Genomic DNA, 9,361 nt, shown 5'->3' with positions numbered 1-9,361 from the left:
AGTGTGTTCTCAATCTTCTTGGAAGTTTGTGCAATGACTTCCCTCCTGGGGTTGTTTCCTCCAAGTATGTGAATGTGTTTTCTGTGGTCCCTTGATCTTGCTGGACCATCTGCTAAGTGTCTGGGAGCCCCTCTGTGGCTACCTCATGTCCCAACATGTGCTTATTCCCAATGTTTGCACCCACTCACATTCACTACTCCCGGGGGGGGGGGGGAACGTGCGCCGGGGCACCTAGAGAATAGGCAGCCAAGGTTCCGCCTACATTTTGCTTCCTCCTTGGAATTTCCAGCCCTGTACAGCCAACTGCTCCCTAGCTGCGAAGGGCGGAGTTCCCCGGGCCCGGCCTCTTCTTTGGCTCTATAAGTAACGCTGCCTTGCAGAGGATCTGCATCCTCTACACCCTCTGCACAGCGCGCAAACCATGTGCCACTCGCGTAACCATCTCCACACCATGACTGGCCTGAGGGCCCCGGCTCCAGCTCCCTCCGCCGGCCCGGAACTCCGGCGGGGCTCGGGTCCCGAGATTTTTACCTTCGACCCTCTCCCGGAGCGGGCGGTAGCGTCCGCTGCGCGTCTGAACACTTCTCGCGGGCACCGAAAACGTAGCCGACGGGTGCTCTACCCTCGAGTGGTGAGTATCGCCCGAGGTGGGCAGCAGGAGGTCACGTAGCCCGGTACTTTTGGGAACAACTACATGCGGGGACCTTGGTCTGACGTTTCCCTCTTTTCTCTGCTCAGGTCCGGCGCCAGCTACCCACCGAGGAACCCAACATCGCCAAGAGGGTCCTCTTCTTCTTGCTCGCCATCATCTTCTGCCAGATTTTGATGGCTGAAGAGGGTGTGTCGCAGACCCTGGCTCCGGAGGATGCTACCAGCGCCGTATCACCTGAGCCCCTCTCTGCGCCCATTACTGCGCCTCCTGTCCTGGAGCCTTTGAACCTGACCTCCGAGTCCTCGGACTATGCTCTGGATCTCAAAGCTTTTCTCCAGCAACACCCGGCGGCCTTCTAACGCGATGGGTTACAGTCCGAAAACAAAAAGAAAAAAGAAAAACTGAGGCACCAGGCATACCTGGTGCGCGAGATCGTATCCCAAAATGGGACTTACATAAGGCAACGCTAACTCAGAACACTACCGCCAAGATGCCGGTGCTTGGGAGCGAGCCCGAGGCACCGTGGGTCTTGGCTAGGCTCACTGGGGACGGACAGAGGACTTCTCAGTGTCTAATTAATATTTATGTATTTATATATATATATATATATCCTCCTAGGTGAAGGAGGGATGTATGTAATATTTATTCTAATTTATGCAGGGGTGCGAGATATGCCCCCTTGCTGTAACACAGATATTTATTACGATTCTTAGGGTCGGTGAGAGAGTTCTGTGGGAGGGAGGGCCTGGGTGGTAGGACCCGGGTAACTTGGGGATTGATAAGTCTTTGAGGGGGTCGTAGATTAAAGGGTAACACTCAGTTTCCAGCACTTCAGCTCTGTAGTCAGTTGTAACTCTTTGGCAGACCCTTGGGAATACGGTCTGTGGCCTTTGACGTCTTCCTGGTTGCTCCTGAGGCAGCTGCAGGAGTCTTGGGTCCATGGATCGTCAGAGGGCGGCTGTCTGGGGTCGCCTAGTATGTTCTGTGAACACGAATAAACTCGATTGCCTGTCTTTATTATCAGCAGTTCTCAAAGTGTATCATTTCAAGCGCGGTGGGGGGGAGGGGGAAAGTGGAGGGAGGATGCGACTGGGTCCCTAGTCTACACCCTTTCTTGGGTCCTGAACTCTTTCTTGGAGTTACAGACCTATATCCGGTCACCGGATGCTGTCATGGATTGCTGGGTCTGCGGTTTTCCCAGTTAGAGAGTGGTGTGGCAACCTGCTTACTCATGGCAGGCGGCGGGTATTCAGGAACCGGGGTGAGGGGCGTGGCCTCGGCGGTGGCGGGGCTTCCAGGACACCGCTGGGGGGGGGGCTGTTGAGGGGGGGAAATGTCTGGCATCCCCCTGGGCTGCAGGGAACTGGAGTGCTGCGGACCCGAGCGGGGCCTGCCGGGAAAGGGGCGGACCGAGGGGTTGGGAGGGGGCGGGGTCTCGTCTGTTGCTGCAACAGGGTGCGGCCGAGTGGGGGGCGCAAGCGCAGCTTCAACTAGGCCGGGTGTACGAGCAGTCCCCACCCCGTTCTGGGGCTCTGCGGGTCTCCGCGCTTACCCAGACCCCAGTGGGGTTGCTTACCGGCGTTCCGGAAGGTGAGCGGGGATGGGAGGCGGAGCCTTGGGCGACCGAAGAGAGAGTGGAGGCTGTGGGATTGCTGCAGACCCCGGGGCGCGGGAGAGCTTTGTGTGATGGAGGGGTTAGTGGGCGCGGTGAGGAGGACTGAGGATCTGCTGGCACGGAGGAAGAAATCCCTGGGGGGAATCTTAGGACTGTCACAGGGGCGCTCAAGGGACTGGGCGGTGGCAGAGGCAGTCCGTGCTCCTGCTAGAAAGGAAAGGAGGTGCCACAGGGCCCCTTCCCCTCTGCAAAGGCTTCCTCTCTATCTCCTCCAGTTGCAGCCTCAACCATGTTTTTCACGTGTGGCCCAAATGAGGCTATGGTGGTCTCCGGTAAGTTTCCTCCCAGCCAGTGATATCACCCCCCCCGCCCCCCTTTAAACCTGACCTCTTCTGCCCTTTCCTGTCCGAACCAGCTTCCCAGCCCCAACGTTCTGCCCGAGATGGCCACAAACCACCTCTGTTTTCCAAGGCATAGAATGCCCCCCCCAGCATCCAGATTCTTTTTAGGGGTGTTCCACCTTCCCCCCACCCCACATGGTCCTTTGCTCTGCCATGGTCACAGTATGCCTTCACCTTACAGGGTTCTGCAGGAGCCCCCCAGTCATGGTGGCCGGAGGCCGAGTGTTTGTCTTGCCCTGCATTCAACAGATCCAGAGGTAGCTCTGGTAGATAGCAACAGGACCCTGGGAGGGAAGCCCATTTTTCTCTCTGCTCTTTCTCTTACTGTCTGCTCCTTTCCCCCCTAGGATCTCTCTGAACACACTGACCCTCAATGTCAAGAGTGAGAAGGTTTATACCCGCCATGGGGTCCCCATCTCAGTCACGGGCATTGCCCAGGTGAGGCTCTCAGAGCCTTCCTCCCAAAGCCCACCCCCACCTTCCTCCTGGCCATTAAGCACCTCTGACTGTAGACTTCTCAACTCTGTCTTTCCGCTGGTCTCACCTTCAGCAGCCGCCCCTGAGACACCTAGCTCTCTTCCTCCTCCTCTCCTTGCTTCACCTTCATACCCCTTGTGTCCCTATACGGCTGCAGGTGAAAATCCAGGGCCAGAACAAGGAGATGCTAGCAGCCGCCTGCCAGATGTTCCTGGGGAAGACGGAGGCAGAGATTGCCCACATTGCTCTGGAGACACTGGAGGGCCACCAGAGGGCAATCATGGCCCACATGACTGTGGAGGTGGGACTGGGGACAGGAGAAGACTTGGGTGGGGTGTCAGTACCCAAGGACCATGACAGACCAGCTCCCCTGCGACAGATGACAAGTCTGACTCCCTCTTCCCATCGTCCTTTCTCTGCAGGAGATCTATAAGGACAGACAGAAATTCTCAGAGCAAGTTTTCAAAGTGGCCTCCTCCGACCTGGTCAACATGGGGATCAGCGTGGTTAGCTACACTTTGAAGGACATTCATGATGACCAGGTAAAAATAGTTGAGGCAGACTTAGTGGCTGGAACCTATAATCCCAGCACTGGGGTGGGGTCAGGGTGAGGACCTAAAGCACGAGGTAGGTCATCTGGGCTACATATGAGTTCTGTTCCAGCCTGGGCTACATAATGAATCCCAGGCTAGCCCTGGCTGCCGGGTGAGATCCTGTCTCTAAACAAACGGCGTGGTGTGGTGCTGTGTGCAGGCCTTTAATCCCAACACTCAGGAGGCAGAGGCAGGTGGATCTCTGAGTTGGAGGCCAGCCCGGTCTCCAAGGGGAATACCAAGACAGAACTGTATAATAGACCGTATCTCATAGAAACAGCACATTTAATGGTAGAACACTGACCTAGCCTAGTGTGCTGGGGGCCCTGGCTCTACCCTACTCCACGCACAACCGTGCACAAAACCCAAACGCCAAGACAGTTAATTCATCTTGCTTGCTGATCCCATCTCTCCCATCCTCCTGAGACTGGTTTTGTTTTTCCGAAGGATTACCTACACTCTCTGGGCAAGGCTCGGACAGCGCAAGTCCAAAAGGATGCTCGGATCGGGGAAGCAGAGGCCAAGAGAGATGCCGGGATACGGGTGAGGGAGACGGGGCCTCCAGATCACAACTGGCTTGCTAGACTCCCAGGGGACGGCACGGGTTTGGAGGGTCCAGCTGAGTGTGGTTGGCCAAGCTGGGTCAGCAGGGGGTAGTGTGGCAGAGAGCAAGCAGGAGGTGGCGATAGAGAGCCGGGCAGAGAGCAGGCCCTTACCCTCCGCTTTCCTCACTAACTAGGAGGCTAAGGCCAAGCAGGAGAAGGTATCTGCTCAGTGCCTCAGTGAAATAGAGATGGCCAAAGCACAGAGGGACTATGAACTGAAGAAAGCCACCTACGACATCGAGGTCAACACCCGGCGAGCACAGGCTGACCTGGCCTATCAGCTGCAGGTGAGCATAGGTGTGCGGGCTGCTCACCGATTCCCCTTTCTCACTTCCATCTCTCTTTGCTCTGACTCTGGTACCCCCCCCTTTTTTTTTTCTTAAGATGTATTTATTTTTATGTATGTGAGTACACTGTCGCTGTCTTCAGATACCAGAGGAGGGCATCAGATCCCATGACAGATGGATGTGAGCCACCAGGTGGTTGCTGGGAATTGAACTCAGGACCTCTGGAAGAGCAGTCAGTGCTCTTAACCACTGAGCCATCTCTCAAGTCCCCAGGGTACCCCATTTCTGACCCTTTTCCTTGGTATGATGAAGGACATAAAAGCAGGGATTCAAAGCATAAATACCTGTACATGTGTATCTGCTCATACATGTAGACTGGAGCATTCGGCTGAGAACCCAGGACAGGCAGACAGACAGGGACTCAAGCAGGGACTGGAGAGATAGCTCAGCTGATAAAGTGCTCAGTGGTGCACACTTGTAGTCCCCACACTGGGGAGGCAGACAAGTGAGTCTTGGAGGAATCACTGGGCAGCCAGGTTAGCATAACCATTGAGCTTCGGGCCAATGAGAAACTCAAAATATAAGGCAAATGGTGTCTGAGGAGGAATGTCATTGTAAGTTATCCTCTGGCCTGCACAGGTCGGTGCCTGCAGCATTTGCTGTGTGCTGGACAGAGGGTGCTGAGGAATTCTAGTTAGCTGATGCAGCCCCCAGATGAGCCCAAACAGGACACGAAGCTCTGTCCTGTGCATTCAGTCTGCAGGCGGTTTCTCCTGGTATCATCAGCAGCATTTTTGGTTTTTGGTAGTGATTTTGCTGTTTAAAATGACTCTCGGGACTGAGGTTACAACACACACAAACACACTCACTCGCACGAAGACGATTCAGATAGTCCTAAAGTGCTTTGTGGAGTCCCTTAGCACTGGAGGCTGTGAAGTACCTTAAGGAGAAAGTGTGTGCTGTTAGGTTACCTCTGTTCAGGCCTGAATTAAAATGCAGTTGGCTTCTGTTCCACACTAATGCATCAGCTCTGTGCTGGGATTAAAGTTGTGCACCTCCATGCCCACGTGAACAGGACTGCAGCGGTAGAATATGACCACAAAGGGCTCAGTGCCCTCAGGACCCTCATACTATAGAGAGTTACCCACTTGGCATGTACCAGCCTCACCCATTCTGACGCTAGGGTCTTAGTCTAGCTGCTCTGAAAGATCGAGGTTCCCAGGCCCTGGCTTGATTCCGTACTTGATCCCGCTACCCAGTAAGCTGAGCTGACCAGAAAACGACTTCCTGGGTCTCTTCCACGTTGTATCCCACCGGAAGTGGTGGGTTTTCTCTCCGCAGCCTTGCCTCAAGTGCCCCTTGCTCCCTAGGTGGCCAAGACGAAGCAGCAGATCGAGGAGCAGCGGGTACAGGTGCAGGTGGTCGAGCGCGCCCAGCAGGTGGCGGTGCAGGAGCAGGAGATCGCGCGGCGGGAGAAGGAGCTGGAGGCCCGCGTGCGCAAGCCAGCGGAGGCTGAGCGCTACCGGCTGGAGCGCCTGGCGGAAGCCGAGAAGTAACGCCCCTTTCCTGAGCCCTGTCCTGGCCCCTTGATGCTCATATTCAGAAAAGGCGCCCTGGCAATGAACCACTTCCCTTCTGTCCCTAGGGCCCAACTGATCATGCAGGCAGAAGCCGAGGCTGAGTCTGTGCGCGTGAGTTGGGGCATGGCTCCTGATTGGCACAAGGAAGGGAAGGGCTGGTCTCTATTGCTTTGTTTCTTTTCTTTTTCTTTTCTCAGTTTTTGAGATTAGACTATTACTGTGTCATTCTGACCTGGAACTCATTCACTATGTAAACAAGATGGCTTTAAACTCAGAGAGATCCACTTACCTCTGCCTCCTCCCAGTTATTGGGATTAAAGACAGAACTGAACCTTTTTTTTTTTTTTTTAAGACTTATTTATTATATATAGTACACTGTAGCTGTCTTCAGACACACCAAAAGAGGGCATCAGATCTCATTACAGATGGTCGTGAGCCACCATGTGGGCTGTCAGTGCTCTTAACCACTGAGCTATCTCTCCAGCCCACAACTAAACCGTGTTGTTACTGTTCTTCTCCTTCTCCTCTTCCTTTTCCCCCTCCTCTTCCTCTTCCAATGTGTGGGGCAGGGTGGTTCATCTTGCCACTGTGGAGGTCAGATCCCTTGATTTCAAGTTGGCCTTATTGGCAAGCACCTTTATCCCCTGAGTCTCATTGGCCTCAGAATTTGGTATCCTTAATGAGTTGCCTGCCCTGTGCCCTCTACAGATGCGAGGGGAAGCCGAGGCCTTTGCCGTAGAGACTCGAGCTCGTGCTGAGGCTGAGCAAATGGCCAAGAAAGCTGAAGCCTTCCAGATGTACCAGGAAGCAGCCCAGCTCGACATGCTGCTGGAGAAACTGCCCCAGGTCTGGAGATGGGTGGGACTCTAAGAGGAGGGGTGATTCGAAGGCACGACCGATGCGGGGAATCATGGTCAGTCGTGGGGTGGATCTGATGGGCGGTGTGGTCATAGCTGTCTCTGCCTCCCAGGTGGCAGAAGAGATCAGTGGTCCCCTGACCTCAGCCAATAAGATCACGCTGGTGTCTAGCGGAAGTGGAACCATGGGGGCAGCCAAAGTAACTGGGGAAGTACTGGACATCTTAAGCCGCCTGCCGGAGAGCGTGGAGCGACTCACAGGCGTCAGCATCTCCCAGGTGAGGGGGATGCAGAGTGTGTGTTACTTAGCACCTGAGTCATGCGGTACAGTAGGCTGAGTGCTGAATGGGCATCCGGGAGCCCAGGAAGTCACAGACAGTGGCGGTCTTGGTTCCTAAACACCCACGTCGGGTTCTTGGCTTGGCTAGTTCCAGGTCAGTGAGAGACCCTGAAAACAGTGCTTGAGGAATGACAGCCAAATTCTCCTTTGCCTGTGCCCATGCACACACAAAAGGCTTACCTCCAACATGCTAAACGATGTATTGTCTGTCAGGCCAGTTTGTAATCGCCAGTGTGCCCGGGCACCACAGGAGAGCAGAGTTAGCTGCCACCTGTGGGTGGCTATTTCATTCCTGGCATATCATTACTTCCCTTGAGTTTAGCCATCTGTGGGTTATGGCAAAGATCAGAATGATGTAAATCACGCCCCCCTTGCCAGTAAGTTCACCTGTGATGGGTCGCCAATCTGTGCCCATTTCCTTGTCTTAAAATTATCTTTTTTAAAAATATTTATTTATGGATGTATGTATGTATGTGAGTACTGTCTCTTATCTTCAGACACTGTCTTTTGTCACCAGAAGGAGGCACTGGAGTCCATGACAGATGGTTGTGAGCCACCATGTGGTTGCTGGGAATTGAACTCAGGACCTTTGGAAGAGCAGTCAGTGCTCTTAACGGCTGAGCCAACTCTCCAGACCTTAAAATTATCTTAAAGAGCTGACTGTGGTGGTATCCTAGCATTGTCAAAGAACAAGTTCCAGAACAGTGTCTCAAAAAAAAAAAAAAAAAAAAAAAAAAAAAAAAAAAATGGCTTAAAGGTAAAGACTACCATCCTTGCTGGGGTATAGGGAAATTGTTTGGATTGTACTTAAGGCAGTGATGTGTAAACCACACACAAAACAAACAAACAAACAAACAAAAAACCCAAAAAACAAAACATGCAGCTGGGTGTGGAAAGCTTGGATCTCAGCACTTGGGAAGCCATCTGGGGTGGTACAGTGAGCTCCTGTCTATATGGGTTGAGACAGGCTTTCTTTGTGTAGCTCTGGCTGCCCTAGAACTCACTCTAGACCAGGTTGGCCTCAAACTCGGAGATCTGCCTACCTCTGCCTCCCGAGTGCTTTATCACCATCCCTAGAGACCCCTTCTTAAAAGATAAAACCACATGTGTATAAAGCAGACTTCATCAAGCTGGGTTCGCTCTGAGCTAGAGTATGCAAGGGAAGTTCTAGTCCCTCTGAGCTCCCTGACTACATGGATACCTAGAACTTGCACCATAGACCAGACTGTCCTTGGATTCAGAAATCCACCTCCCCTCAGCCCTTCCCGTGTACTCCAGAACCATCCTTCCAAGTGGATGCTACAGAAGGCAGATGCTGGATTCCCATGTCTTTTCTTTTCTCTAGGTGAACCACAACAAGCCTTTAAGGACAGTGTGAGCCCTCAGTCCTCAATGGTACCTGGACATGTGGCCAAGGTGGTCTCATTGCATGCGTCTCACCCGGCTTCCTGGAGCATGGCCCCTGACAGGGGTGCACATCTCTCCTTGCCAAATAGTCTGTGCCTTGCCTTGGAGGGTTTGCTCTCCTCACAGCCCATTGCCAGTGCCCTGCACCAAGGCTTTGGTTATTTTCAGTTCCACTATTTAACTTCCTAAATTAAACTAGACTGTTTGAGCCTGGCTATCTATACTTTTTTTCCTCACCAAGACCAGGATAGCCCTAAAGATCTTGTTAAAAATACTAACACCAGCAGTTAAAATACTAGTTTGCAGCCTGCTGGAAAGCAGAAGTTCCAGGCTTGCTTGGGTAACAAGAACCTGACGCAGTCCTCCCCCAGGTTGCCTGTGCAAATACAGCCTTCCTGGGGCTCACAATATGGTCAGATCTGAAACTGCTTTATAGGAAAACGTAGCATCCACGTGTACCCTTGAAACACTGTGCTCTACATACTAAATCCATATTAATTACTTATACCCAATGCCACTAGGTAAGGAATCTTTAGCCTATTAGCAG

At 53.1% G+C, this 9,361-nt stretch overlaps 2 protein-coding genes across 2 annotated transcripts; both read left to right on the top strand.

Annotated features, from left to right (window-relative positions):
- Positions 1-412: 412 nt before the first annotated feature.
- On the top strand, positions 413-1,649 carry IER3 (immediate early response 3). The gene is made up of 2 exons (XM_080938097.1): positions 413-631; positions 739-1,649. The coding sequence occupies exons 1-2, from the start codon at positions 422-424 to the stop codon at positions 1,009-1,011; spliced, it is 483 nt and encodes a 160-aa protein (XP_080794223.1). The 5' UTR covers positions 413-421; the 3' UTR covers positions 1,012-1,649.
- A 439-nt stretch (positions 1,650-2,088) lies between these two features.
- On the top strand, positions 2,089-9,022 carry FLOT1 (flotillin 1). The gene is made up of 13 exons (XM_080938086.1): positions 2,089-2,242; positions 2,543-2,599; positions 2,850-2,925; positions 3,016-3,106; positions 3,303-3,446; positions 3,568-3,687; positions 4,186-4,281; positions 4,478-4,630; positions 6,001-6,182; positions 6,276-6,321; positions 6,919-7,056; positions 7,181-7,345; positions 8,753-9,022. The coding sequence occupies exons 2-13, from the start codon at positions 2,557-2,559 to the stop codon at positions 8,783-8,785; spliced, it is 1,287 nt and encodes a 428-aa protein (XP_080794212.1). The 5' UTR covers positions 2,089-2,242; positions 2,543-2,556; the 3' UTR covers positions 8,786-9,022.
- Positions 9,023-9,361: the final 339 nt, after the last annotated feature.

Source organism: Micromys minutus, assembly GCF_963924665.1.
Source record: "Micromys minutus genome assembly, chromosome: 25".
NCBI classification, from domain to species: domain Eukaryota; kingdom Metazoa; phylum Chordata; class Mammalia; order Rodentia; family Muridae; genus Micromys; species Micromys minutus.
This window is presented reverse-complemented; position numbering and strand designations above follow the sequence as displayed.

Coding starts and splice junctions, on each gene's coding strand:
- IER3 (XM_080938097.1), top strand. CDS start 422: ATGTGCCACTCGCGTAACCATCTCCACACCATGACTGGCCTGAGGGCC. Junction 632..738: donor GGGTGCTCTACCCTCGAGTG/GTGAGTATCGCC, acceptor TTCTCTGCTCAG/GTCCGGCGCCAGCTACCCAC.
- FLOT1 (XM_080938086.1), top strand. CDS start 2,557: ATGTTTTTCACGTGTGGCCCAAATGAGGCTATGGTGGTCTCCG. Junction 3,107..3,302: donor CAGTCACGGGCATTGCCCAG/GTGAGGCTCTCA, acceptor ATACGGCTGCAG/GTGAAAATCCAGGGCCAGAA. Junction 6,322..6,918: donor CCGAGGCTGAGTCTGTGCGC/GTGAGTTGGGGC, acceptor TGCCCTCTACAG/ATGCGAGGGGAAGCCGAGGC.